Source organism: Juglans regia, chromosome 3 (genome assembly GCF_001411555.2).
Source record: "Juglans regia cultivar Chandler chromosome 3, Walnut 2.0, whole genome shotgun sequence".
NCBI lineage: Eukaryota > Viridiplantae > Streptophyta > Magnoliopsida > Fagales > Juglandaceae > Juglans > Juglans regia.
In genome coordinates this window covers 3418733-3429228 of record NC_049903.1, presented here as the reverse complement: position 1 = coordinate 3429228, position 10496 = coordinate 3418733, and the positions used below count along the sequence as shown (strand labels likewise).

The 10496-nt window shown below is 35.0% G+C and overlaps 2 protein-coding genes across 5 annotated transcripts; one reads left to right on the top strand and one right to left on the bottom strand.

Annotated features, from left to right (window-relative positions):
- Positions 1–5686: 5686 nt before the first annotated feature.
- On the bottom strand, positions 5687–6733 carry LOC109004633 (tRNA-uridine aminocarboxypropyltransferase 2). The gene has a single exon (XM_018983262.2). It carries the CDS (start codon positions 6587–6589, stop codon positions 5828–5830), a length of 762 nt encoding a protein of 253 aa, XP_018838807.2. The 5' UTR covers positions 6590–6733; the 3' UTR covers positions 5687–5827.
- Positions 6734–6773: 40 nt separating this feature from the next.
- LOC109004634 (protein N-terminal glutamine amidohydrolase) lies at positions 6774–10167 on the top strand. Of its 4 annotated transcripts, none has more exons than XM_018983264.2 (7): positions 6858–6945; positions 7034–7120; positions 7442–7547; positions 7945–8022; positions 8212–8342; positions 8624–8748; positions 9848–10167. In XM_018983264.2, the coding sequence occupies exons 2-7, from the start codon at positions 7083–7085 to the stop codon at positions 9997–9999; spliced, it is 630 nt and encodes a 209-aa protein (XP_018838809.1). In that variant the 5' UTR covers positions 6858–6945; positions 7034–7082; the 3' UTR covers positions 10000–10167. The 4 variants fall into 4 exon arrangements, with proteins under 4 accessions (XP_018838808.1, XP_018838811.1, XP_018838809.1 ...); XM_018983265.2 differs by having other exon boundaries at positions 6864–6945; positions 7039–7120; XM_018983263.2 differs by lacking the exon at positions 7034–7120 and having other exon boundaries at positions 6774–6945.
- Positions 10168–10496: the final 329 nt, after the last annotated feature.

Below are 10496 nucleotides of genomic sequence, written 5' to 3'. Positions count from 1 at the left end.
CGCCCCCACTAGGAGTCCTTCATGCTGGGCGGACGGAGGCGGAGAGGGGGGGGACCTGCACCCGCTGCCCACCCATTTGACCTATCGAGTTTGTAAAGGATGGCCGGTCCCAACCCCACCGTCCAAACATGACTGACTATATTTAATGCGTATCTTTTCCTTTGTAGCATTGTCTTTGACGCGTTTGGAAAATCCAAGAAGTAAGGACGTTTGAGTTCGTATAGGGGAGATAAATGAACTTTACTTTTGTTTCTGGGTAGGTTCTCTGTTTTATGGGGGGGCCTTGCTTTTGATCTTTCTGTGGAGTTTTGAAAAGACTTTAATCTCCCGCGAGAATTACTTGTGGTTCTGATCAATTGCTATTCCATGTCCTGTAATTTTGTGGTTTCTTGATCATACTGTCTACCCAAAAAAGTGGGTGTGTAGAAGAAGGTAAGGTGCCTTGCCTTAGTTACTGCACAGCACCAGAAGTTCCTGAAGAGGCAAGCAGACAGTGTGCCCTGCCTCCAGCAAAAAAACATGCACCATTTATGGATGGATAAAGCTTTAGGAGAAAGAGATATAACATTAGGTTCCAAAGCCATCGTTGACCCTCTTTTATAACTCGAGATTTTACAGTTTTATAGGGCTACATGTCACCTCACCATGTTCACCAATGCTTGTTGGCCTTAAATGCTACATTTGAGAAATATTATGTTTTCTCTTAAATTTGTTATTTTCAATTACAGCTAAATATTTTAAGTAAACAGATATATAAAATCAATTAATACATACAATATTAACGAATATGACTAAAAATAAAAAAATAATATCACTCTTTGTATTTACCTTGACAAGCTCCCCTAAATCCAGTTAGCCTAATATATAGAGGACACGTTCTCAAAGAATAAAAATAAATAAATAAATCTTATCAGCCAACTATTAATATAGAAAGCTTTACGAATGGTCCACTGTCCATTGCAACCTTGGTAGCAGAGAACGTGTACGCCATACATCATAGTCCGGAAAGTGAGAGTTGTGGTGGGGCACTAAGATTTTGAGAGAATATTATCCAAAGCAATATTCATAACATATTCATGAGTATTTCTCTCAATCTCTCCTATCTTATTATTATTATTATTATTATTATTTTTAAAAATTTTTATATAAAATATAATAAATAATTCAATTTTTTCAAGTTTTAAAATATTAAAATATTAAAAATAAATATTATAATAATATTTTATTCATCTCATATAATCTAATCTTATCTTATTATCTAAACGAAGCTTAAATATTTATTTATTTAAATTTTTCTAGATATGCATTCTAAAAATTATTAAAAAATAAATAAATAAAATTAAACGGTTGCCCAAAAATGTGGAGAAGCATAAAATCAAAGACCGTGAGGAAAATCCCCCACGTGTAGTTTTATATTTTTATGAAGGCGCTATCATATGATGCAATGTAATTGATATACTGTCTTTCACTCCAATCCATATAATTATTTTTCGACGGTCAGTGTGACCCTATTGGTCCACATTAACACATGTCAATTATAAGCTAAGTATTGTAGTTTTTTTTATTTTTTTATAATAGCTAAGTATTGTAGTTAGGAAGGATGTTGCATCTTAGCCCAAATATTGTTGGGTAGGAGGAGTTTCTCAGCTTTTGCCTTTGGTGCATATTAGTCCGTTTGAATTGAGAACTAATTTTCTCATTATTATTTATAAATTTTAACTCATAAATTTTATTATTATTTATAAATTATTTCATCTCATCTCTCAATTCAAACGAGACTAATTGAGAAAGGCAAACAAGCTTCTAACGCAAACAATCCAACAAGGATATATAAAAATCGGGTTATTTAATTTGATTTACTCAATGCAACTCTTCATTCCCGTTAGTTCTCGATTTGTTTCGAATTTCTTCGTCCATCACACAATATTTTACAGTCGAGATAGGAAAAGTGTTTTTCCCCCTACTTTTTTTCCAAGCTTAAGGTCCTTTAATCGATACAAACAGAATCATGCACAACTAGATTGGTTTGGATAATTTCATGATTTTTCGTTGATTCAGGGAGCTTTTGCAGTGCCAGTGACCGTCTTAAAGGAACTGCCAGGTGATGGGGTTGACACTTGGCAGGCGTGTTGGACCTTTTTTTTTCCCCTTAAATAAGCATATTATATATATATATATATATTTACTATTATATAAGTGGCTATATAATGATTAATAAATCAAATTTTTTATTTTTTGTTAGATTTTTGTTAAATTAACGTTAAGTCACTACAGCTTTAAAAACAGTGAGTAAATTCTTATTTTACATATTTATTCGTTGGGTATTATAACGTTTTGGATCTATTATTTTTTTTCTTTATGTTTTACCAGTCGTCAGTCCACCACTTTTATGTTTTTTCACTATCTACTTTTTTTCTTCCGTAGCTTTTATACTTTTATGCTTTTTCACTGTTTACTTTTTCACTTCAGCAACTTTTATGTTTTACTTATATTTTATAGTTGTGTCAGTATATCATTTTAATGCTTCTTATCTATCTGCTGTTAGTATTTTTTCTTTTCTGTAACTTTTTATCTCTTCTGCAGTTGATGCTTCTGTGTCATGCTTTTTCTATTTTTGCTGGTCTTTATATACCAATGGATCATAAAGTTGAAGAACAATTGAAGCCACCGAAGTACCAACTCATTCTGTTTAACGAATTATACGCTTACAAAAACTCAATTGCAGCAATAGGTAATTCACTATTTATTTTAGAATATTTTATTATCAATATATTAAAAATTTAAATCTTATTTCTCATATGTTTTGGCTGTTGCAATCCACATCAAGTCATGTAGAGAGACAATTTCAGCACATGAACCGACAACTATTCAGAAAATCTATCTCATTGATCAAAGGTAAAAATATTTTTTGGGTAGGTCACTCTTTAGAATTATGTTTCATTCTTTATTTATTACATATTCTGTTAATTCTTTTTTTATTCAAATTTTGTAGTTTAAACCCCATATGTTTAATTATATGGGGTCAATTTGTGCAAGAATAATGCAAAAAAATCTCGAAAATAATAAGGACAAAGCTAGTTATACTTTGAACATAAATAAGAGTTGGTTCTTATAATGGTATTTTAATAATTAACGATATTATATTTTGTTTTATATTGTATATATTTGCATTAATTATGATCTCTATTTCCAATGAATAACTGTCTCTTTCATCGCGTCCGAAAAGTAAATTTGTGATCAATCATGATCTTTTTGAGGCAACTTCATTGCAAGAGTGGTAATTATCACAAATAAGTCATTATTTGTTTCATGCTACTTGAATATTGAAATATCCATATTTTTATTTCTTATGTTGCATTTGTTTTTATGGATGTTAAGGGCGGTGATTAATGACTTATTACTCGAGAGTATTATTGCAAAATGCTTGATATACCTGTCAACATCTATGTCTTCTATTGATATTCGAAAAATAATCAAGAATTGTGATATTACTGAGTTCATCAAAAGTTTACAACTCATACAGATAAAATCATATTTTTTGTAACAAATTCAAATATCCACATAATCAATTCACCTAAAAAATTGTTTATAATGTAATGTAGAAAGTAATATTTTGGATAAAGGCGAAGACAATTGTGGGTGACTTGCGTCGTATATTTTTTTACATGTCATGTATTGACTGCAATAAAGGAACTGAGTATGATTACAATGATACATTCATTTGTTACCATTGCAAACACCAAAACATTTCTCAACTACGGTATGTATATTTCAAATTTGTTGTTTTGTTTGATAATTTATGTGATAGATTTAATATATAACTTTTGTTGATTCTAACTTAAAATGACATTTCCATCAAATTTATAGTTGTCGAGCATATGTCGAACTCAACGATGGTACAAGAAGATTATCTGCTGTTATGTTTGGTGAAGTTGTAGAGCAAACATTTGGTTATTCGGCAGTTGAATTTATAAATCACACTGATAGTGTATATTTTTTATTTTCCATTGCCTTTATCATTGTGAGTAAACAAGTCCATCTTAGAATTTTTGACATGTTTACTACATTATCTATGAACACATTGAGCTTTATATTAAAAAAAAACAATTAAAAGCAAATTATAACAAAAATCATTTAAATTGATTTTTATATACTTGTATGTTATTCCAATTTTATTTTTATTTATAACATGTATAGTAATTTAATTAAGAACATTGCATTCAGAAATTTGTATTAATTTACAAAACATCAATTTTCAGCATATTTGTTCTTTAAATTTTTATTAACCATGAAAGCTTATTAAAAATTTAATTTGCAGGAACATCTGCCATATATAAAAAATATTGCAGCAGAAGTTTTGCAGAAAGAATGGATGATTGAACTTTTAGTAGACCCCAATCGACTCAACCAATAGCAACACATGAATTTCAACGTCGTCTCTATTGATGCAGTACAAGATGATTCAAAATGATGCATCATAATAAAAATATCAAATGACTCATATTTTGAATTAATATTTTTGTTAGTTTTGTATTAATCTTATCGGATACAATTTTGCTAAAACTATCGATATTATAAATGTGTTGGATTATGTTATATTCTAAACTAATGTTTTATAAATATTGATGTTTCACCGAATTAGACAAACGTGCTTTGCATATTGTTCCGATCTAGTGTATATATATATATATATATATATATATATATATATATATATACCATTATGCACAAGAGAAAGCCATTGAAGTGATTTTGATACAGCATGAAATCTTCATTGTGATGCTGCCGCCAAAAGTCACAATGAATTGGTCTGTACTATACGTTGTTGGTTTAGATTGGTTGAAGGAGACTTGTACTTCATATTTCTCACAAATGTTGGTTAGAAAAAACGAAAACATGAAAAAATAACAAGCGAGAGAAATGGTTCTAATCGCTAGCAAACAACTGTCACTAGTTGTGTATGTCCATGGGGACACGTTGTACTGTTGGAGAGAGGAGAGACTAGTCATATCTGAAAAATTCAAAAGTCGTTTATTTCATTAGTATTGTGCGAGGTGACAAAATATTCACCTCGTGTAGCAGCACGTGTATCTCACGTGACACTATGTCATAATTCCACTACAAATCACTATCTCAAAAAATAAAAAAGAATGCCACTCAAAATACATAACCTAAAATAATTAGGAGAAAATATATTTGTAATCGCTACGTAACTGTTTTGAAAAAAATAAATATAATATAAAAATTCACATAAAAAATTAATTTTTTAATAATAAATCATATTTTTTTTTACAGCAATTACGTAATATTTACGTACTTCACGATTATATGTAAAATTATGCTATAACCCAGAATTTGTAGGCAGCTTTAGGAGCACTAAATGAACAGATCATGTGGCTTGTGGTATTGTATCTACAATTTTGCTTGATCCTATTATAAGATATGGTCCATAGTCTCACCCTAGACATGTGAGGAGAAGTAATAAAGTTATCAAATCAATGAACAGTGTAACATGTATACAACTCATATCTGATATCCACAAAAAAAAAGTAAATCATGGGGCCCAAACAATAAATTTGGGCATGTGGACACTACTTCACGGTCCCTACTCAACGTAGATTTATTTATAAGTTGATCGATAGAGTCAATAGTTTTGAGATTCATTTTTCCTGCAAAACAAAAATTATTTATTTTTTGAAAATTTGGAGATTAATCATTAATCTAAAAAATAATAAATATTCAGTACATATTCGAAAACAAGTTTGGAGGGAGTGAACAGACATTTCATGCCCATATAGTTAGAATTCGTAAAGATTGGGTTTTACGTCTATAGTGATATAGACGGCTCCGAACCCTTGCTGTTTTCCTTCGAGTCCTTTTCCTTACCCTTCTTCAACAACTTGGGCCTGGGCTTCATGGGCTTCAAGTAACGAGCCTGCAATCTCACCATCTCTCTCAGAACCTCTATCAATGTCCGCTCTATGTCTGTCCCATTGGGCTCAAGAACCCTCAGGGCCCTCGCCACCGCCTCCATGGTGCTCACGCACCCACCGTACGGCTCCTTCCTCAGAATCAACTCCGAGTCGTATATACTCCCGCCGCTCACACTCTCATCGTAGTCCAAACAAACCCTAGTTGCAAACTTCGACAGGTAACCCTCGCTTGCGCTCACCATCTCCTTGGCGTGCTTCCAGGTCGCATCGAAGACGACCAAGACCAAAGGGGTATTATCTCGTATGAGGGAGGATAGGGTGACGGCGGGCGAGGAAGGGTTGGTGGGGGGGAAGAGGTAGATGGCGGGAGGGAATTGGTCGAGGAGAGGGGAGAGGCCTTGGCGGAGGCGGCGGGTAATGATTGTGGTGGAGTTGAGGAGGCATTTGGTCAGAACCGGCACAGTGGACAGCTTGTGGTCGGCCTCGTGTGGGTGGTGGACGATGACGACTTGGGTCCTGGTTGTGATTGGCCGGGCCGGTAGCCTCTCGCAGAGGCAGACAGGGGTGGGTCGAGCGCACCTCACGCAGACGCTCCGCCGTGCCGGCAGTGGCTCGGCGGTCATGTGGAAGTGGTTCGTGGGGTTTACAGGGTCCATGTTCCTTGTTCGGGCGTATGGGCGGTTCGTTTTAGGATGAGTCCGAACGATGCGTGCGTAAAAAAAAGTAAAAAACTTTAGGCCTACGAATATGGGGTGTGCAATTCATTTCGAGAAGACAAAACGGCGTCGTTTCCTCTTCGGGCTTTCTTTGAGGAAAAAAAAACACCAAAAACGGAAAAAAAAAAAAAAAAAAGGTTCGGAAAGGAAATCATGGCGAGCATTGCTGCATGAATACGGTGCGGGGTGTTTGTTTAGGGACAGAGAGCGAGAGCTGAAGAGCGAGCAATGAGTACCTCAGAGTCCGTACAAAACAGTTTGGACATTTCTGATTTTGATCACACTCCTTATTACTGGTAAATACCTCAGACTTATATAATATATTCATCATTTTCGAAATCAAGGACAAAAATCCATGTTTAGGGTTTTTTACGTTCCGAATAGGGTAGGTGACGTTGGTGAAAAAGGTACTCAATAATTGCTAGGCTCCGAAATGTGTGGAATTTCCTTGAAGTCTTTCTGCTTTCGCAGGTATTAATCGGCATCCTCTTGTGTCTTTTGCTTGGGATACTTTGAGAAACAGGAGAGGGGAGGATTAGATCCGCAAGCATATTAGCCCACCTGGGAGATTGATCAATATTCGAAACCACCTATAGAGCCAAGATCATAATTTACATTTATATGTAAATGTAGAAGTCTTACAAGCTTACTGAATCCACCAATATTTGCAAATTTTGGCCCACTTTCTCTGCTTGAAGAACATACTCGGCATTAATCAAAAGCCTGAAGCTGTTCTCTCATTTCTCAAACTATAAGCATACGGAATTTATTATTTTTATATTTTTTTTGTAGTGAGGAGAACGTATACTTCCTTTGCAAGAAATTATGCACCAGTGGAGTGGCAGACGCTGGGGGATCTGATCTTTTTGTCGTTTTCATTTCCAATGAAAATAAACAGGCATGTATCTTATCCTGAATTTTCCCTTTCTTGTTCCTCTGGATATGGTGGTATTGTGCACTTAAGAACTATTTAAGGTGAGTTGAGACAAGACCTTAATCGTGGGTACCTGGTATTAGTGTTCTAATGAGCTCAGCTCAAAGCTATGGTTTTTATGGGATTCTTGATGTTAAAGTTAATGCTTACTGTTTTCTTTTTAGTTGGTTTCTTTACTGTAACTGTAAGTCTTTAATGCTAGTGCATCCAGACTATCCTGAAGTAGTCATTTTTTAAATCTTTGAAAGTGTTTTGTTGTTGTCAATGTGGGTTTGACATGTGTAAAGAATCATGTTGTGGGTAAGTTTGACCGAAAATGGAACATTTGTTTGATTCTAATTTTTTATGGAAAATCTTGTAGATTCCATTGTGGCATCAGAAGGCCAGCAAAAGAGCAGACGGGATAGTTCTCTGGGATTATCACGTTGTTTGCATTCAGGTGAGACCAAACGCTTTTTCTGTAATAGCAGTTGTTTTCATTGTTAGGAGCAACTTGAGGGTAAACTGGAGTTAGTTTTGCTCATTCATATTCATTTTTTTAGCATTTTGTCTCCTTACGACTTTAAAAATCACGTTGGGACTTTTGTTAAAAGTACTAGCAATTGATTTGTTTCTAAAAAATTTACAGAAAAGAAGAGAAGGTGACACTCCTCACTTAGTGTGGGATTTAGATTCAAGCCTTCCATTTCCATCTCCTTTAACCTCCTATGTGTCAGAAACTATCCGGCCATCATTTCAGCTCTTCTCTGAGTACCAGAGGTGATGTGTAATTAACTGGATATTTTTTTACTTCACTATTTCTCACTTTATGGGTGAGTATGTCAATGCATCATTGTTGAGTATTGGCCCCCTTATGTCTTGTTGTTTTCCATCTCCCTAATTTGGGTGCCTTCTTTTGTATACATCTTGTGTACTTGAGTTGCGCACCTCTAATAAAATTGAAATAAAAAATTACATACATATGACTGCCGGAAGAAATATTAAAACCCAGGACGAAATTATATTTTCTCACTGGAAGAAACTGCTGCTTTTGCTATCAGGTTTTTCCGGATTGTGCATGCTCCAATATTTCTTCGTTGCTTTGCATCTGATAGAAGACACATGAAAGATTCTGTTGGGAACTGGACTGTTGAACCCCCTGTATATGAACCCATAGTCGCTGAAGGTGAATGCTAGGAGCTATATGTTTTTTTATTTTTACAAAATTTCTGTTCCCAGATAGATCTAATACTAACTTAGGTAAAGTTTGGTGTTCTTTCACATCTTTTCTTTTTGGATTCAGTTCCTTAGATTGCTGGAATTTTTCGTGGTAACAAATTTATCTGATTACATGCCCTAGAAGATTAGAGTGCTTGGAATAGAGATAGCAACTTTTCTACACATAAATAATTTTGAAGTAAGCTAAAACTAACTGATTATATTTGTATGAAAATGTCTCGTTCCAAAACATAAAGGGACTAGGATTGTTGTTGTTGAGACGTGTTTCGCATCTTTGCCAAGGATTTCCAGTAACTTGTAATCAGAAAGTAGGAGGGGCTCGGTGTGTCCAGGGACACCTCCAATGCCTAAGTCAGTATATAACTTGGAGAGTATTTTGAGTTTCAGGGTGATCAAAAGTTACCTCTTGCATGTTCTTTGACTTTTATTTATACGGGTTGGTCAAGTGATGAGAAGGCTCGTCTCATGACGTGATTTCCTCTGATCCTTGCTGGATTGCGGATTGTTAGGGCTCCCAGTCAGCCGTTATGTTGGAGGACATTAATTCTCTGGGCGAGTATCACGGGCGGATATCACGCTGGATATTCTTTGTTCGTTGTGTCATTGATCCGTGGTTAATGACAGCTGGGTTTGAATTACATATTGGCGCGTAGTGGTTGTTGGCTCTTCAGTCAAGGGTCATGGACCTCGGACCTTTGATCCACGGGCTCTCTCGGGCGTGGGCTCGGCCCACTCTTTAAGGGGGATTATTTGTCCCTCCAATTGTCATAGAAATGGACATGATGTGGTGTTCTCTCCTGTAATCTATTAGAGGAATTTGGAGAACATTGTGTTGTGTAAACGGTCATTTCTTGACAAGCAACCACGTCAATGAATATCGTTTCCTTTCTTTCTGTTTCTCAGTTAATACTTCTGAATATTAGCTATTTAAGTAGCTTTTGGGATAAAATTGGATTCCCAAAAGTATTGTATTTTGATGTGATAACATCGCTCTAAGGCTTTATGACAAGGCTTTACTTTTCTGTCTCCCGTATCTGCTTGTGCAGATGGTGCCGTGCACAACTTGAATGAGTACAATGAGATTCGTGCTCCAGATAACACCATAAATGCTAACTTGAGCAATGAGGTTTTTACCCAGAGACTCGGTGTGGTGATAGATGTCGGTCAGCTGGAGGAATTCTTTTCTCAAATTCCTTGATGTATTATGAATTTCTTGTCTGCTAGAATTCACATGCCATGAACTTTTTTATTTATTTATTTTTGGAGTATATACGAGTCATATTACTTGCTGCTGTTTCTGGATTAGTTCATTTAACAGCAACCGTTGTTTGAGTTCTTGTTGAATGGCTGCATATAGAGCTTGCATTATCTTCTGTTTAGATAGATGTTTGGTATAAGTCAAGTCTCTCATTCAATCTCGATGGCCTTTAGCTATAAAAGCAGGAAGAATTCATTTAGTATGAGGGAAATAATTATGTTAATATTCATGAAGAATTTTGTTTTTCACACTTCACCGACTTAAAGACAACAAAAGTATGCTACATAATGCGTTGATGTGGCATTGCTAATCAACTATTTGATCAACTCTTTTTAAAATAATAAATTCAGAGAGTCGATAGATAATATCATATAAGAGTGAGATGGAGGTGTAGTAGAGTAATGCTACACTTCATCATGGATTTTGTCACTCATCAT